We start from the raw sequence: 19,836 nt of genomic DNA, 5'->3' as shown, positions 1-19,836 counted from the left end.
CAAATTATGGCAACAGTTTATTTGCCGTAACGATCACTGGTCAGTTATAAGATTAATTTTTTGGTCCATACGATTATGTTCGGAACTGTTGTCGTAGGCGACGGTAACAGTGCAACAGTCTGCTGTAACGGATCACTTAGTAATCATGATATTCGTAAAGACTGAAATCGGTCATCTTACAATTGAAGTGCTACACGAATGGTTACTGGTGCTACTGGACAACAGATGCTCCTTACGTAATATATGAAGTATTTACCAGCCTACATTTAGGTAATCTAATATAATAAAAAATACAATAAAAATGATAAAATGTTTTTTAGATATATCATATTAACGAGATTAATTTTTCGGCACTCGGACAAGCGCAATAAGCCGGGCTATACCGGTAAACGGGTGAAGAATGTTCTCATGTTAGTTCCACATAAAATGAAATAGCCCTTCTCTTGTTGTAGGTTATGCTTCCCAATTTATAATATTATATCGGATCGCCGTATCCACCTACAAAATCTTGACCGTGTCCATGTTGCACAGGTGTGCTTCGGTACTTCTTATTATACACTCCTGGAAATGGAAAAAAGAACACATTGACACCGGTGTGTCAGACCCACCATACTTGCTCCGGACACTGCGAGAGGGCTGTACAAGCAATGATCACACGCACGGCACAGCGGACACACCAGGAACCGCGGTGTTGGCCGTCGAATGGCGCTAGCTGCGCAGCATTTGTGCACCGCCGCCGTCAGTGTCAGCCAGTTTGCCGTGGCATACGGAGCTCCATCGCAGTCTTTAACACTGGTAGCATGCCGCGACAGCGTGGACGTGAACCGTATGTGCAGTTGACGGACTTTGAGCGAGGGCGTATAGTGGGCATGCGGGAGGCCGGGTAGACGTACCGCCGAATTGCTCAACACGTGGGGCGTGAGGTCTCCACAGTACATCGATGTTGTCGCCAGTGGTCGGCGGAAGGTGCACGTGCCCGTCGACCTGGGACCGGACCGCAGCGACGCACGGATGCACGCCAAGACCGTAGGATCCTACGCAGTGCCGTAGGGGACCGCACCGCCACTTCCCAGCAAATTAGGGACACTGTTGCTCCTGGGGTATCGGCGAGGACCATTCGCAACCGTCTCCATGAAGCTGGGCTACGGTCCCGCACACCGTTAGGCCGTCTTCCGCTCACGCCCCAACATCGTGCAGCCCGCCTCCAGTGGTGTCGCGACAGGCGTGAATGGAGGGACGAATGGAGACGTGTCGTCTTCAGCGATGAGAGTCGCTTCTGCCTTGGTGCCAATGATGGTCGTACGCGTGTTTGGCGCCGTGCAGGTGAGCGCCACAATCAGGACTGCATACGACCGAGGCACACAGGGCCAACACCCGGCATCATGGTGTGGGGAGCGATCTCCTACACTGGCCGTACACCACTGGTGATCGTCGAGGGGACACTGAATAGTGCACGGTACATCCAAACCGTCATCGAACCCATCGTTCTACCATTTCTAGACCGGCAAGGGAACCTGCTGTTCCAACAGGACAATGCACGTCCGCATGTATCCCGTGCCACCCAACGTGCTCTAGAAGGTGTAAGTCAACTACCCTGGCCAGCAAGATCTCCGGATCTGTCCCCCATTGAGCATGTTTGGGACTGGATGAAGCGTCGTCTCACGCGGTCTGCACGTCCAGCACGAACGCTGGTCCAACTGAGGCGCCAGGTGGAAATGGCATGGCAAGCCGTTCCACAGGACTACCTCCAGCATCTCTACGATCGTCTCCATGGGAGAATAGCAGCCTGCATTGCTGCGAAAGGTGGATATACACTGTACTAGTGCCGACATTGTGCATGCTCTGTTGTCTGTGTCTATGTGCCTGTGGTTCTGTCAGTGTGATCATGTGATGTATCTGACCCCAGGAATGTGTCAATAAAGTTTCCCCTTCCTGGGACAATGAATTCACGGTGTTCTTATTTCAATTTCCAGGAGTGTAGTACTACTTGAAATAATAACTCTTACAGTTTAATTTTCTTTACATGAAATAATAACTCATACAAACTTTTAGTTAATAAAATAATACTGTATTCTTCTGTTCGATGTACATAGAAAATACAGACTCCTCACTTATTCACGTCCCCCAAAATGGTGGCCTACGACTACGCGCTAAGATAACTAGCGGAGCGCGAATCCTTCCTCTTACTCAGGAAGAGGAAGAACATGTTTTTCAACATCTGAAAATCAAAAATACATGACGGTAGACACTGGCTCTACGCTGGGCAACCGCTTCACCTTTCTTCTTTGCTTTTAAAGAAAACGAAAACATAAAAGTAACAAATGCAAAAGGTTTATCACAGTAATTGAAGAAGCATTGGATATGAAAACATTTTACTGTCATGGAATGTGATAGGACGGGATAGGTGGAAGGGTACAACAAAGTGCCGGAACTTGAAAGGACGGCACGCTAAGAAAAATAGGCGGGAAAAGCTTAATGTGATTCGACAAGCCAGTATCGCACGGCAGACTCTCCCTCCTCCCCCCCCTCCACCACCACTCTCTCCCTCCTTGTTTTCCTGGTGTTCAGATACCTATTACTACATAAATCGTAAATGAGGAGCACAAACTCCGTTGCAAAAGAGCCGGAGCGGAAGTGGTCCCTTAACAGTTAAAGAGTTGTTTTCGGGCTGGCACACATGAAAATAACTGAATCTCATTTGTCAGGTTTTCCTGACGGATCTGTTGCAAGTACTCTTCTGGGTTTGTCGTCGGATCCTATTGTATAAATCCCACAATATTTCGTATATACAACTGCCCGACGTATTCTGGTGGTGGTAGCTGCGTTGTCACTGCTACAAGGCAGTATGCAGCCTAAAGGAGCACGAATATATTAAATTCAGTCTTCTCCCGTACTATGATTCATGGAAGGAAGGTGGTTAATATCCCGAAGGATATAATTTCAAATTAGGTGTTGTATTCTGGGTCTAGATTGCTCTTACTTTTTTTTGACCTCTCTCGGGTCCACATGAACCATCTGTATCTGTCACATAACAGGCTTATACTTTGACATAGCATGTAAATATTTCTGGTAGATTGAACGATACAATCAGGTATGGGGATCGTTTATGTTGAACGGAAACCTGTCATGTAAACAAACTGAAAGCAATGCTGACCGACAGTAAAAAATCTGTTTTGTAGCAAGTGAGTGCGGATATTCTTCGAGGACAATATGTCAAGTTCTGCAGAATTTCTGACCACTGGCCGGCCATCGCGTTACAGGTTTTACTTTTTTCTCCAAATTGCAGATACGACGGCGTCTTTCCCTTGTATTTCGCCTCTAGGGAACTCGTCCTCAATGAGATGTTGAACCTTAAACTTTCTTGCTTCTGATCTGACCTTCTCCAACATGTTATCTGCGTACTCGTCCAAGCCAAGAAAGACAGAGAACTGTAAAATCATTATCTAAATTACGTGTCACAGGCGACGATAAGCTACAGGGGGAGAGCTTTGTACCTCGAAAGTAGACAGCCCTCTATTAGAAGTATAATATACTCTCTTATTCCATTTTCAATTGATAGCATTCACTTTTTGTGTACTGCAGTCATTTTCTGTAACTATAGAAATTGCTCCGAAATAGCAAGGTTTAGCAAAAAGCGAAACAAAAAATGTTCAAACGTATAACATGATCATATAGTTAGGAATAAATGCTCTACAGAAATACACAAATGTCGCAGTCTAAAAAATCTTGTCAGTACTGAATTTAATAGTCTGCTTACTACATTATTACCCTACTGCACAACAATAATCAGGGATTGACCAAACTGAGCAGAAGTATTATCAAAAATCAGTTAAAAGTTAAATACATTTTCAAGTGGAAGATACTGGAACATAACATAAATTTCCATTGATAAAACAGTTTAGAGGTTAATGAAACTCAGTTCATTCGTAGCAACCACATGCTCCATAGAAGAAACCCTCCTTTCGAAGTACAAGATGGTGCACCACACTTTCACAAGTTATATAACTAGTTTTAAAATATTTACAGAATGTTACTCACCATAAAACTCTCTAACTAAAGTGTTAAAACTATATTCAAAACAGCGTTAATATATATGTGTGTAGAACTCAGAATATTTACCAATGCTGCACGAAACACAACCTCTTGTCTCCCAACAACAAAAAACAGTAGAAAATGTCCGAAACTTCTTATGGCAGTTTCTGGTAGGTATTCCTTCATGTGATTCTAAAATCTCCAATTAGATTGAAATACAGGCCGATATACATCATGTGTTCCCAGGTACACTATCATCGAAGTACGACACCCTGCCATACTTAACAGAACTTAGCATCTACAAGAGGACAGTGAGACACTTCTAGAGTTCTGTTCCAGTATTCAGGTCCGTATCAAGTAAGCATGAGAACAGGCATCGAATGAAATTAAAAAATGGTTCAAATGGCTCTGAGCACTATGGGACTCAACTGCTGTGGTCATTAGTCCCCTAGAACTTAGAACTACTTAAACCTAACTAACCTAAGGACATCACACACATCCATGCCCGAGGCAGGATTCGAACCTGCGACCGTAGCAATGAAATTAAAGACGAACTATTCAGATCGAAACAGAGCGGTATATCCTATAGAAATGTATAATATAAATGCTCGGAGAATTGGGATCGTTTGAAAAAAGACGAAGTAGTTCTCGCGAAATTCTGTTGAGTAAATTTAGAGAATCTGTATTCGAAGAGCAGTATGCAACGAAGCTACCATAAGAGAGATTCAGGCACGTACGGAAGGATATAAAATGTCATTTTTCCTTCGGTGGGTACGGGAATACAATAGGCCAGAAAATCTGTAATATTGGCACCTTCCGCCATGCGATAACGTTTAGTTCTAGCTTTGTTCGCAGTGCTTATCGACTAGAACAAAACAAATCTTGTGAAATGAACATACTGTTAGAGGCATGTGTGTCGGGTGTAATTTCTACTATACAAGAAAATCTCGAGAGGATTGCGTCATCCCACTCAGAAGAGTTGTATATTGCAAACCTTTACTATATCGAGAACATCAAAGAGATGATTGTTGCCAGTTTGAAGGGGAGGTGAGAGACCGCTATGGAGGATTACTAAAGGGAGTTATGTAGCAGAATTGAAGGGGCGATGAACAATAAACACAAAGTTTTTTATAATTTATTCGAGATGAATGTCCTTGAGAATCGCTTAATACCTTAGGTTTTCTCAGACATTCTGTCAATAAATAAAGATTCTTTCATTTGCACAAAGCTGGACTTCCATTTTACAGTTTTACAGACAGCAGAAATGCACTTCGTATTGTGAACTGCTTCCGAGAACGTCCTTCCAGAATGGAAACGTGCGCTCCATAAAGGACGAATGAAGCAAGGACGAATGAAGCAAGGACGAATGAAGCAGTGTCCGAGTAACAGCTGATATCTCGCCGTTGATTTAAGCACTGCTCGACTTCATTTGGTGATAATTTCTGTGCGTAGTACTGCGCATTTTCTTTTTAATTGCAACAATAATATTGTGTAACAGAAAATTTATCAATATTGTTGCGAAACAGTTACGTATGCCAGTTACGCTTCTTTTGATTCTCCTCGTGAATAATTAAGATATTTCGAGTTTGTTTTTCTACTGAATACAACGCTTTGCGGCTGTTGGTACAATGTCCCCTTGCCTAATGTGTTAAAATTTGCATAATCTTTTGCATTAGTAATTGTTGATAAGTTAGGGCATGATAACGAACAAAGACAGAATTTGCGCTTTGTTGCGTTAGAGTGGCTAATATTTTATCCTGACTGTACGTGATCCATGGATTTGCTGATATTACGTGGCGTGCATAATAACTGTCGGTTCGCTGACGTAATTTCACTGACCGTATTGCTAACGAACCTCCCTGCCGGTACGCTTGCTTATTCGGACACGACGCGGCCAATATTTGTGATAGCAACTGGCACTGTGTAAGTATATACGTATCGCTACCTACATGTGCTAATTGCTTACAGAGGGGTAAAGGCGCAGAAAGTTATTACGAGAACCCCGTTTGTTTGTTTTGGTCTCCCTGTCACATGAAAGCCGTTGTATGAAAACGTGGCGACTTCCATAACCATTTCGTTATTATGGAATCGAAATAATTTTTATTCTGGACCTGTCCGTGAACCGTGGATTTGATATTTTCTCGTGAATGACTGCCCCAGTTCGCTGCAATACTGAAAAAATTGAACATTAGTACGATGAGAGAATCAATTATTGGCTAGACAACAAGCATATATCTGATAAGCAGAGTCAATAGTCCTATCATGCTAGCAATACTATAACATGTTCTCGGTCATCCACACAGCTCATTCCATAAGTTCCTATCGATTTTCTGCAGCCATTCCATTAACACCAGTTACTTGGTGATTGTTGAACCTTGTAGTAGGATCGATTCTAACATAACTGTTGAGAAGAACTGATGCTGAAGTGTGTGGGCGTCTGAGATAACCTGGTAGCGTGTTGCTGATGGAAGGCTGAAACTTCCTTCCTCTTCTTCTTTTTGTTCATCTCTTCTGTTCCTTCCTCTATCATGCGTTAGGTCTTCCTCCACCAGTAAGATTCGATTCTTCTACTTTTTTTACGGTCCTCTAATACATCTTTTACCTTGCAGAATACATTGCCAAAAATGTAGTGGTAATCTTCAGTCTTCCATTCGCAACGGATTGCATTTCCGTTTCTGGAATTTCTTCAACCTCTTCATTTGAATCAATTCTTAATGCTTTCCTAAAATACTTCTTCATTTCATAAACTATCTACATATATCGTGATATGCTCCTAAGAATTTTCGTTTCATTGGCTTGCAATCATATTTTATCGTCTTTTTCATTTTCAAGATTCATTCCCTGGTAGCGATATAATTATGAAATTTAATATAAGTTTCTGTTCTTTCTTCATTCTGGAGAAATCTTCTAATGGTGTCGTTTAGGTTACTGAATTTATCAACTTTAGGTCTCCCGTATAGGTTACCATTAATTATCTCTAAGAAAATTTGTATCTACTTGCTGTATGATGATTTGTTCTGTTAACATTCTTGTCCTTTGTGCGTTTTGCCGACAGAAAGCCATGGCTTAAGTTTTTTATATTGATGTTGACATGTCGGAATGGCATTTTTGTGCAGTTCATAAGCAACTCTTTGGTACCCTCTTCACCGTTCGGGACTAAAGCTTGTAATCTGCATCCAGTATCGTAATAATATAATCTTGTTAGTGAAAATGGTGTGTGTAATTCTTAATCTTAATTTTCCATTGCACGTATTATGGGACAGTGGTGAAAGGTTGCAGCCTTGTCGAACTGCTAAGTTAACATCCTCTGTTAGTTTGCCCCAGTTATGTGGGCTGTTGTATCTTTACAGATCTTACAAGAAAATCAGGGCGGCGGGAAGATCGTGAAGTGGCAGCCCCCTTATCAAACTGTACCTGCGGAACCCTTGTATGGCTGCCAGGCGAAATAAGGAATTACTGTCCAGCTATATAAAAGAGAATAAGCCAGACGGAAACCCCTTTGACCTTTGGTCATTACGTAATATTCCAAAAGTGGAGAACACGTAACGATAAGCAGACCACGTGACTTCATTCATTCACACTTCACGCCAACAGTGCGCTTTCGTGTTACCTCGTTGCTGTGAGTCACAGATTTATAATGCCATCCTCTATTTTATTGACTGTGTATTTCGCTGAGGGACATATTCTCAGATATTAAAATATTGCTGAAATATGTGTGAAGCACCAACTGGCCATCAAAATGGAAGCAGACAGATGGACACTAACGATAAAAGCCGCGCATACTGTCGCAGTAAGTAAAGAACTAAATTTTGCATGCATATCGACAGATAAATAATAGTCACGGCGATACATTACAGCGTGTTCCATCATCTTATCACAGAACCAGCACCCAGCATTATGCTAGAAATAGTGATGTAGTGGAATAACAAATAAATAGTCAAAGAAGTGATTGGTCGCAGTTTTATGTATTTACATTAGACCATTCGGTCAGCTCTCATTGGTCTTTCGCTAAAAGCACCAGAATGCGATGAATTCATCTGAAAACAAAATAGCTTCACAGATGGACGGAAAAAAGGAGCAAAACACGTCTTTTTTATTTTTATTTTTTTAAAATCATATTCCACATGTGTTGTTCATTTGAGTGATAAAAACTGGACCGGGAAAGAGAGAGAGAGAGAGAGAGAGAGAGAGAGAGAGAGAGAGAGAGAGAGAGAGAGAGAGAGGGGACTTCTGCTGCCCTGAATAAAAAGTGTGAAACAAAGTTTGTGTCGTTTCAGACCCGTTGTTCGTCATCATGGAGTACGTGGCGCTGGGGAAGCTGCAGAGCTTCCTGCGCAGCTCTCGCGCCGAGCGCCACTACGGCAACCTGCACGGGCCCTCCAAGGCGCTCACGTCGCGCGACCTGACCTCCTTCGTCTATCAGGTCGCCAGGGGCATGGAGTTCCTCTCCTTCAAAGGGGTGAGTGCTGACTGCCAAAATTCATCGACACTGAAACAGTCGATCGCTGAAACTGATGACAAATACATAGGCTCATGGTTGTGACTCCATAAATTTGTCTTTAAATAAATTCATACATGATATAAAACGTATTTCATTGTTTATGGTTGCATAACTCCCGAACGATGATAGGTAGGTGGTTGTTAGCCCCACAGCGATGGCTGTCTTGACAGTAAAAGTTATGTGGACAGAGTTTGGCTGGAATCGGTTCAGTGGTTTAAGAGGAGGTATGGGACACACACACGTGTGTGTGTTGAAGTCCAAAAGAATTCCACATGATGGCTCTGCGGGTAAAGATGGAACGTGACACCATTGCCCAATATTTCCTGTAGAAAATCTAATGCACCATTATCCATACTAGGCATTGCGCCGTCTTCCGTTCATTAGAAGAGCGGTGGCAAGATGATGTGGCAAAAAGTTATTTTCCAACTTGTATTAGTTAGCATTGACAGTTGCATTGAAAAACACTGGTCCGTTTAGGCTGTGACTGGATGGAACTATCCATACTGTGACTTTTTACAATGCGTAATTTTTTCATGACGATGAACTTTTTGCGGTTTTCTCTATTCCAAAATCGAACATGTGGTATGTTTACTGTTCCACTGAGGTGGAAAGCAATTTCGTCTGAGGGGCATTATTTCATCTTTTCCTTGTGCCAATAATGAATACTCTAGTCAATTCTAGTTTGTTCACTGGTAAAAGTGCTTGGACAAAATAACGAGGTATCCCCATTTGCCTTGCTGGCTGCCAGGTGAGTTGTTTAGAATGGATTGAATTTCCACCTGTAGCGCTGCCATGTATTCCGGTGCCAGAGGTCATTTACCTTCCAAAAAACTACCTTCTTCAGATTGTCTCATTAATCGAAGAATTGTGTTCCTTGATGGAGCCCATCGCCAGTGAAATTGTGCCCTAAATCTTCTTCCCGCCGCTCTGACACTTTTCAGTTCAGCGTAAAGGAGAACTACCTCAACACGCTGCTAGACATGGGGAAACGATAACTGAGAAACAAGGGACTGGCGGTAATGCAGCAACACGACCTCTGCCGACATTTCCAAGGAACAAAATACTTTGGAGCGAATTTCGAATTTAATGTAACTAGAGGTACAATTTTTATTCAGTGTTAAAATGTGTCCACTATTCGTGCACCACGCTGTACCTTATGCCTGTTCCTCTGAACGATTGTTTCATAATTTCAAAACTGTATTTTCGAATACATGAAAATAACACGGTTTTAAACGTGGCTGTTACTGAGAAACCGTATACTAACTTCAACACAGGATTACACAGCCAACCGGTTGCACATAACTGTTATGTACATTGACCTAAGTTTCGACACCTACCAGGGGTGTCTTCATCAGAAGGAAATTATGATATATCATTAAATTACATGCTAAAAGGCAATGGTCAGAATTTAGAGCAGCCATGCTCAAGACAAAAGCGAAATAAAACGTTCTAGCGTTTGCCACGTGCGCCCAGTTGGGAACATCACATGACAGAGTCAAGGAGTCAAAAACTAGATGCAAGATGAATCCCTTTCTGAACGTGGAGGAAAGTGTGTATACGCAGAGATTGATAGAGCTTTGGAAGAAGCAAGGCAGAAGCGATAGATAACATTCGAATATAATTTCTAAAATAATTGGAAGAAGTCGTGCCTAAATTATTATTCAACTTACTGTGCAAAATCTGTGTGAAAGGAAACATGCCACTGGACTCCAAAAAGAGTGTCATTCACACAATACGGAATATAGTAAGGAGAGTTAATGCGAGAACTGTAGCACAATCAGCTTAACAGCTAGCTCCAAGTTGCTGGCATGAATAATATACAGAACAGCTCAACGAGCTACTGGCCAGAATGTAAAGAAAATTTAGGATCTGTTAGAAGACTAACAGTTCATCAATAGGAGAAGGGAAGATGTTATGACGTTACGCTTGTTAATGGAAGCAAGACTTTTAAAGTAACCAAGACAGTTTCTTCGGATCTGTTTAGCAAGGAAGAACGTTCTACGTTCTGAAATGATGGAAGTTGCGTGAAATTCTCAGAAAAAAGTTAAATATGTAGGAAAAGACGAGTAATATAAATGCGTAGAAGACGAAGACGGAACAGTGAGAATGGAAGCGATGCAGTCTGCGTCCTTTATTAGTCAACCTGTATACCGGAGGAGTAACGAAGGAAATAAATGATGGGATATGTGTGTTTAACATTCAGGGGGGGTGAGACGCTACAAGCCGACACCGCTAGTTCAGAACAGAATTCGTGATATTTTGTTCGATCAAAATCAGTGAACCCTTTGGTAAGCGTTACTTGCTAGTGGACCTATACAGAACATTAGCATCATGGCAGCTCGGAGATATACATTGAGTACAAAGTGACAGAGGGAAACGATGATGAAGCGGTAATTTTAAACCATTCTTGGCCGGCCAGGGTGGCCGAGCGGTTCTAGGCGCTACAGTCTGGAACCGCGCGACCGCTACGGTCGCAGGTTCGAATCCTGCCTCGGGCATGGATGTGTGTGATGTCCTTAGTTAGGTTGAAGTAGTTCTAAGTTCTAGGGGACTGATGACATCAGAAGTCAAGTCTCAAAGTGCTCAGAGCCATTTGAACCATTTTAAACCATTCTTGCTCGAGCAAGCATCGCTACCTTAAGGTCGTCCGATTATCGTCAAAATCTTCAGAGCAAATGTCGGGCGTCTCAATACTGTATTTTCGAATTGCGGCCTTTAGCACAGCAACCATTTACCTACATGACGAAGCATTTGGCTATCTTAAAATCGTCAGATCTTCGAAAAACCGTTACAGCATATTTCGGGTGTATCACCATCCTTAAAATTTCATGTCAAAAGAATCGAAATTGCTGCTTGTAGCGTGGTACCCAGTCATGCTCGTAAACAGGAATTAAGTTACTTCACGATCACCCGACTGCCGTCAAAACATATACAGCATGTTTGAGGTTTTTCTTTAAACTGTCTTCAAAATTTCAAGACGGAAGCCCAATAATTTCGCCCTATGCAGTACCCATCACGCTTGTGACTATTATATTGTCACCGTCTGAGTAACTACGAACTGAATCGTAATCTGCGCAGATGTGAAAGAGGGAACGGCGTTGAACGTTTAACTCCGTTTCGTCGTCCCTACTCAGTTGATTTCGCTTTACGCAAAGAACTCGGTTAACTCGGTCTAGCGTAAAACCGAGTGGGTTCACATCTAGGCACAGCAAGGCTGCTTCTTAACACAACGGAAACCAGACCTCGTTAATCGTGTGCATGGCTTGTTACAAAAACATCGTTAAAATACTCATAAGTAAAAGTGCACTAGGCGGCCGTTGTGGCCAAGTGGTTTTAGACGCTTCAGTCCGGAACCGTGCGACTTCTACAATCGCAGGTTCGAATCGTGCCTGCAGCATGGATGTGTGTGATGTCCTTAGGTTATGTCCATTATAATTATCCGGGCTGTTATGCCGTGGTCGGTTGATGAATTCTGTGTCAATTTCCAATGTTTCGTCTCCGACTGCGGGAGACATCTTCAAGGGGGTCCGTAGCTCGATGGAAGGTCCAACACACTCACTGGCTCGCTACTGACTGCCGCTAAATTCCGTGTCCGCGCGCTCCCACGCCGCGGCGTGACGTCACGTGTTTTGAAAACGTCAGTGCAATTGGCCGCTGTCCGTCGCCGTCGATCGCCGTTGCTATCACCCAGTAGTGGACGGGTGGTACACATCTTCATTAACACCGGCGTCCATATACCGTTTAATTTCACGCCCTCCTCCTTTCGGCTGAAATTATTTGGGTGTTCAGTGATTTCGATTGCCTCCCTGTAGAGCCTTTCGTAATATCCGCTTGTGGCCGCTAGTACTTGCGTCTCCTCGAAACGAATATTGTGGTTCCCTGGCTCGAAAGCATGCTCCGCAACAGCTGATCGTTCCGTTTCTCCTCTTCTACAATTTCCCTTGTGCTCTTCCAAACGTTTAGAAACAGTTCTTTTAGTGGTACCCACAAAGGCAAATACCGGGGGAAGGTTACTCTAGGTTAAAGTATTTTAGTGTTATTCGTGTTTATATCTTCAAAGGGTATTGTGACCCGTATGTGTTGTTTTATTTTAATCTTTCAACTTTTGTTTATCAAGAAGGGGGCTCTGCTTGGTAGTAGTAACAAATGGTTCAAATGGCTCTGAGTACTATGGGACTCAACTGCTGTGGTCATCAGTCCCCTAGAACTTAGAACTACTTAAACCTAACTAACCTAAGGACATCACACACATCCATGCCCGAGGCAGGATTCGAACCTGCGACCGTAGCAGTCGCACGGTTCCGGACTGCGCGCCTAGAACCGCGAGACCACCGCGGCCGGCGGTAGTAGTAACAACCATTGTGCAGAAGCAGTAGTGATTTGTAATGCTTGTCAAGTTTCAGTTAATGGTAGCCTACTGAAGTACTTCTCACTTGTTAGCGTGTTTGCCGGCCGGAGTGGCCGAGCGGTTCTAGGCGCTTCAGTCTGGAACCGCGCGACCGCTACGGTCGCAGGATCGAATCCTGCCTCGGGCGTGGATCTGTGTGATGTCATTAGGTTAGTTAGGTTTAAGTAGTTCTAAGTTCTAGGGGACTGATGACCTCAGATGTTAAGCCCATAGTGCTCAGAGCCATTTGAACCATTTGAAAAGTGTTCTTACCTTCACAGTCGAATTACCCTTCATCAACACAAATCAGTTCAGTGCCTCTGACTGTATCTGATCGGGTATTGTTAACTCGATACGAGCTCAAAGCAAATTTGATAATGTCATGGAGGTGGAACTGCCGCTCGACTCACGCCTGACCTCTTCCAACACCGAGCGGCTTCTCTCATCCCCACTGCTAATATTTTTAGGGTGCACTGTTATCAGACAGTCCACTTCGGGAATATTAATCATTTCCATAACGGATCAACTCTATTGCTCCAGTGAAGACGCTCTCAGAATGATACGTGAACTAACTTACCATTCCTACGTCAGCCCTCCTACCTTCCCGTCGCCAGGACTCTGAACTCCCGCCATGATGAGTCACTTTATTTTTGCTTACCTTCTCCCTACTGCACGACGGTGGCTTCTCAGGGCCGCTGCCAGCCAATGTGAATTCTGATTATCACACTAAATCAAAGTTCAAATATCTCGTGATATCAAGCTCGGATCGCGATGCGGTTGTCACCAATCTTTTACTAAAAATTTACTGTAGTCTTCGCAGTTTCCACCTGCTTCCTTATCTTGATCATTGTCGTAATCAGCAAACTTACAACTCTGAAATGTCATTTCCTGTGACATGAAGTACCACCGCCATTTCTCAAAGTCAATGCAAATAAATGTTTTGGTATCCTTGAAATTATCCATAAGAAATTTATTCCAAGTTGTTAGTCACAAGGAAGTTCTACTGCCATGTTTTGGAAGATTGAGGAAAGATGTTGGGTGCAATCTATCTGAGAGATTGAGAGCAAAGACTTCAGTTGCTGCATCATGGCAGTGTACTTACACACTCTGCTCACTGTGAAGGAATTCCTTAGAAAACCACATGACACTTGTCCCCAAACCAAACTACTCGCTTGATCTAGAAAATGGTTCAAATGGCTCTGAGCACTATGCGACTTAACTTCTGAGGTCATCAGTCGCCTAGAACTTAGAACTAATTAAACCTAACTAACCTAAGGACATCACACATATCCGTGCCCGAGGCAGGATTCGAACCTGTGACCGTAGCGGTCCCTCGGTTCCAGACTGCAGCGCCAAGAACCGCACGGTGCTTGATCTAGACCCCTACGATTTATTCCTTTTCCAAAATGAAACTGAAGTTGAAAGAGCTGCGTTTTTCATTTACTAGCAGAGATTGAAGCATAATTGCAGCTGAGCCTGAACACGATTCAGCCATTACACTTTCAGCATCGTTTGCAATAATGATAAAATCGCTGGAAGGATTGTATATAAGTGGGAGGGGACTACTTTCAAAGTGACAGTCAAAACTGAGATGTAAGTGTTTTTACAGGAATTTTCACGGATATTTTTAATAACACCTCATCTGTGAATCTCCTCATTATTCTGATATCTCATCACAACCAATGGCATTCACAACGAACACCGTACTTACGGTTGCTACAGTCATCCATATTTCTTGGCGAATACTGTACCACAGTGCACTGCAGTATTTCATGCCATAGGAAGGCAATGACGAGAGATAACAGTGTCTCGTCGCCAGGGACAGTACACACAAAGACATGGATAGCTGGGCTGCTCCTGGAAATGTGTCCAGATAGCTGAAGTAAGCGGTTTTCTTTTAGCACGGCAGCAGTGCGGACGTGTTGTTTGTGTCCTCGCCGCAGAATGAGCGCTCTTGTTTGTTTACTCAGTACTCGGCCGTTCCGTGCGCGGTGGTTTTCGCATACAGATCAGCATGGCGGACCAATACGAAAAATCGACGCTCAAATTTACGTTCGAAAAAGAATATGTCCGACCAAAAGCACTCGAAGCTTAGAGATGTCTACGAGACGAGGTAAAAATCCCGGTGTGCGATATCATCGGCATACGTTTGTCCACTGTGAGCGGTATAATCTGTGTGAAGATCATCAACGAAGCAAGATGTGAAAGGATCTTCGGGAAACGAAACAGCGCCTCCGCTTCTGCGACGCTGATGGCAAAGTGGGTACTGTGGACGTCGATCATGCTTGTTTGGTATTCCACACTATGAGCATATTTAAACTTCTATTTGAACTCGCAGCAGAAGAAGTCGAGTCGGCTCTTCGACCTTACAGCACGGTACATAGCCATGTCGTAGAAAGATGGACCCAGTTCCGGACATATCGTGTCTGAACGGAATCCGACATGTCAGAATTGAACTTATGTCCCCACAGACCTCAATATCGGCGGTTGCTGTGCCATAGTCATTTACGGCAGACAACTAAGGGCTCCTACCGGATGTGGGAAGGAGGTCACCTACGATCCAATCGCATACAGCGCCGCATTACGCAACTACCATCTGCGAACATCGTGCCGATGTCGCAGCTGCTGCTGCTGCTGCTGTCCGTGACTTACGCTGCCGTTCTCACGACTTCAGAACATTTTGTGGACGAGCCGCCAAAGGACGAGGATTCCACCCACAAAGACGATGCTCCAGCGGAGGCAACCGCCACTGGCTGCAGTGTGGGAACACAGAATGGGACTGAGGAAGTTTCGCAGGTACTAGCAGCTGAGCGATCAGACTTCGATACACGAGGCGGGTGCTGCCCTCCACTTGCCGATGTGCGAGGACCCATCCCTTACACTGAGATGATGACAGAAGATGGTCTCGCTCTGCGTTCAGCTTCTTGGGGGAAGGACGATGAGTTACAACGGCAGAGCCCGGAACTTCAGGAACGGTTCCCGCCGAGGTGTACTTATAACACTGTACCCCAACGGAACAAATAGTCCTGTAACGGGAAGAGCAACGTGTAACATACCGGGAATCGCGCATGTAGTATACACGTCAGAAATGTACCTACTTTCCGCAACTGTCGTACTACGCTACCCCTTTTACAGGATTTGACCATGATGTATGACTAATGGGCGTGGAAATCAGACTATTAGTTCTTTTCCTAAGAGTTTTCTAACTGTTGGAAAGAAAAGCAATAAAACTAGAATAATACTGAATCCAGGACGTTTCTGTTCCAAGTTCATTAAGCGGTTTTTCTAATGGATTTACAGTCGGTAGCCTATCCAGGTAAAGAAATGGTTAAGTTTCAGAAAAGTAGACAACTAAATTTGGCCTAGTTTCTTGCTGTTCCCTAACATAACTTCACAAATAAATATAAATTTTCAGGATATGGTTCTGATAAAGACATAGGAATATTTTAGCTATTACGCCAACATACATACACAGTTTAGCTCTAAAAAGGCTACGAATTTTTAATCATGACGCCGGCCGGAGTGTCCGAGCGGTTCTAGGCGCTACAGTCTGGAACCGCGCGACCGCTACGGTCGCAGTTTCGAATCCTGCCTGGGGCATGGATGTATGTGATGTCCTTAGGTTAGTTAGGTTTAAGTAGTTCTTAGTTCTAGGAGACTGATGACCGTTGAAGTTAAGTCCCATAGTGCTCAGAGCCATTTGAACCATTTAATTATGACTAAGTGCTAAAAAAATCTGACAAGGAGTGATCTCTATGTTGGCAGTTTGTGTAACCAACAAATTAAATACTTAAATATTCTGTTAGCATAATACACTCATTTAAATTTACTAAGACACTTTGTTTATACCTTTCTCTTAACAAATGATGTGTCAAAAGCCAAAGGTAGGGTGTGGTCATTCTGTATTGACAGCATTTTTATGGAACCCAACTTCAGTGTTACTGAGCCAGAAAGCAAATTTTTTTATCTCTTTGTACTTTACTGTATTCCATTTATAACTGAGGGAACTTAACTTTACTGAAAAATTAATTTGCACAACTTCAGTATTTATCCATGACAAATTCGTCATTTTAGCAAAACTTATTTACTCACTTTCACTTTAGTTATTACCACAAAGAGAGTAAGAATGTTAAAACCGTTAAATTTGTCTGAAAACATCTATTTAATACTCACGCAAAATTTCACTTTAGCACTTTTATTACGTAAATCATACAGCACTCTTACTTGCACTTTAAAAATTAGTCCGCAACAATTATTTTTAGACATTTATTCAAAGATGAAGATCAGTGCTTGTAGGTGCTGAATACAAATATTTGAGATACAGCATATAGATATTTCATACCTTTTTATAACAGGTTTACTTGGAATAATCAAACACCAGGAAGGGAGCCTACATAGGTGAATGATTACGAATAAAATAACAGTGAACCAAATTTTATGTTTTAACACAATAATTATTCGAATAACGTTAATTTTGAATTAATGGTTCACGCTTCTACAATTCTAATCATACAGTTCAAAAAATGGTTCAAATGGCTCTGAGCACTATGCGACTTAACTTCTGATCATCAGTCGCCTAGAACTTAGAATTAATTAAACCTAACTAACCTAAGGACATCACACACATCCATGCCCGAGGCAGGACTCGAACGTGCGACCGTAGCGGTCGCTCGGCTCCAGACTGTAGCGCCTAGAGCCGCACGGCCACTTCGGCCGGCTAATCATACAGTTCGTAGCCTGTTGCTGTAGTCGTTGGGTGTGGAGGATGGCAATGGCGACTATACTACCTTTGGTACGGCATGTAAGTTTCTTTAAGTGTTAACTAATTAATTCTTCTTGGCGTCGTTTACCACAGCCCAACAACTTGTACCAAAGCCCTAATAATTCATCAGTCGTCATCTGAGGCTATTGTGCAACAATTTTCAGGCACGACATCGCATGGTCCTTCTGAATGTTGGCTCTTTCACTGCTGCCTACAGACTGTGTCTTGCCGGTCCCGCTCGCTCTACAGATAGTTCGCCAAAAACGCAAGCCACCTTTTACTCTTCCCACAGCAACTTCTGCGCAGTACTAAAGCACTCCATCTTTTACATAACGCATATCCTACACGTTGCCCCCAAACGTGTACCGTTACATACAAATTACAACTTGCACAAATACGTAAAATTACGTACTCGAACATTTTCATTTCATTAACCCATGACAAAGTATTACTTAGTGAATGATACACTTCACATATTTCTTTACATAAGTAACAAATATATATTAGCAAAGCACACTATAATATCACATATACCACATTTTCCAAATATGCTCTGCATATCATAGTTAAATTACGAGAAACTTTAAATGCAAAATTTTTTATAAATTTGGATAAATAATAGTGCTATATGCTGGGGGTGAAAAGAGGTGATTATGCAGGTTGACACACGATAGACATTTCCGACCTAATGAATAACTTGTCACCCGCAGTTCGATGAGAAGGTTGTCGTATCGTCACAATTAACCTCAGTACGACTGGGACAACAACGAGGATCCCTATGTTGCAAGAGATGCTTCGTGCGTCGGATATTGGCTTTGCTTTATTGCAAGAAGAGTGTCTCGCGTCCCTCCTGGACTTCTATGGTTATGCTACATATGTGACATAGGGTGACCAGATACACAGTGCTACGGTGAAACTAGTGTGTGGCGGTATTGCCATTGAAAATATGACTTACCTCCTCTCAGCCAGGGGCTGGCGGTCACAGCGCTGAATACACGCATGATTAACGTGTACGCTCGACCGGGAACCGACTAACGCCACAAGAGGTCACAATTCTGTTCAGAGGAAGGAACCTCCCTATACAATGGTCGCTGCGATCAGTATATCTTCATCGGCGTTTTTGTGTGCTCCACCCCAAAGACCAGGTCCCACACTTTTTTGACGTGTCGAAAACTTCGGATATTGGTGCGAGACCTGCATCTCATCGGTACTTAGAATAAAGTGCAAGGTGACCGCCCCAGACATCAATAAATACACTACTGGCCATTAAAATTGCTACACCACGAAGATGACGTGCTACAGATGCGAAATTTAACCGACAGGAAGAAGATGCTGTGATATGCAAATGATTAGCTTTTCAGAGCATTCACATAAGGTTGGCGCCGGTGGCGACACCTACAACGTGCTCACATGAGGAAAGTTTCCAACAGATTTCTCATACACAAACAGCAGTTGTCCGGCGTTGCCTGGTGAAAGGTTCTTGTGATGCCTTGTGTAAGGAGAAGAAATGCGTACCATCACATTTCCGACTTTGATTAAGGTCGGATTGCAGCCTATCGCGATTGCAGAATATGGAATCGGTGGGTTCAGGAGGGTAATACGGAACGCCGTGCTGGATCCCAACGGCCTCGTATCACTAGCAGTCGAGATGACTGGCATCTTATCTGCATGGCTGTAAAGGATCGTGCAGCCACGTCTCGATCCCTGTGTCAACAGATGGGGACGTTTGCAAGACAACAACCATCTGCACGAACAGTTCGACAACGTTTGCAGCAGCATGGACTATCACCTCGGAGACCATGGCTGCGGTTAGCCTTGACGCTGCATCACAGACAGGAGCGCCTGCGATGGAATACTCAACGACGAAGCTGGGTGCACGAATGGCAAAACGTCATTTTTTCGGATGGATCCAGGTTCTGTTTACAACATCATGATGGTCGCATCCGTATTTGGCGACATCGCGGTGAACGCACAATGGAAGCGTGTATTTGTCATCGCCATACTGGCGTATCATCCGGCGTGATGGTATGGGGTGCCATTGGTTACACTTCTGGGCCACCTCTTGTTCGCATTGACGGCACTTTGAACAGTGGACGTTACATTTCAGATGTGTTACGACCCGTGGCTCTACCCTTCATTCGATCCCTGCGAAAC

At 43.4% G+C, this 19,836-nt stretch overlaps 1 protein-coding gene across 1 annotated transcript in view; it reads left to right on the top strand.

Annotated features, from left to right (window-relative positions):
- LOC126246492 (tyrosine kinase receptor Cad96Ca) overlaps positions 1–19,836 on the top strand; it is a 527,884-nt gene that overhangs the window by 498,880 nt on the left and 9,168 nt on the right. The window contains exon 8 of the mRNA XM_049948399.1: positions 8,310–8,491. Within this exon, the coding sequence (XP_049804356.1) occupies positions 8,310–8,491 (182 nt within the window). The remainder of the gene's footprint in view (positions 1–8,309; positions 8,492–19,836) is intronic.

Source organism: Schistocerca nitens, chromosome 1 (genome assembly GCF_023898315.1).
Source record: "Schistocerca nitens isolate TAMUIC-IGC-003100 chromosome 1, iqSchNite1.1, whole genome shotgun sequence".
In the NCBI taxonomy this organism is placed as follows: Eukaryota; Metazoa; Arthropoda; class Insecta; order Orthoptera; family Acrididae; genus Schistocerca; species Schistocerca nitens.
Note: the sequence above shows the minus strand (reverse complement) of the source record. Positions and strands in the feature narration are given on the sequence as shown.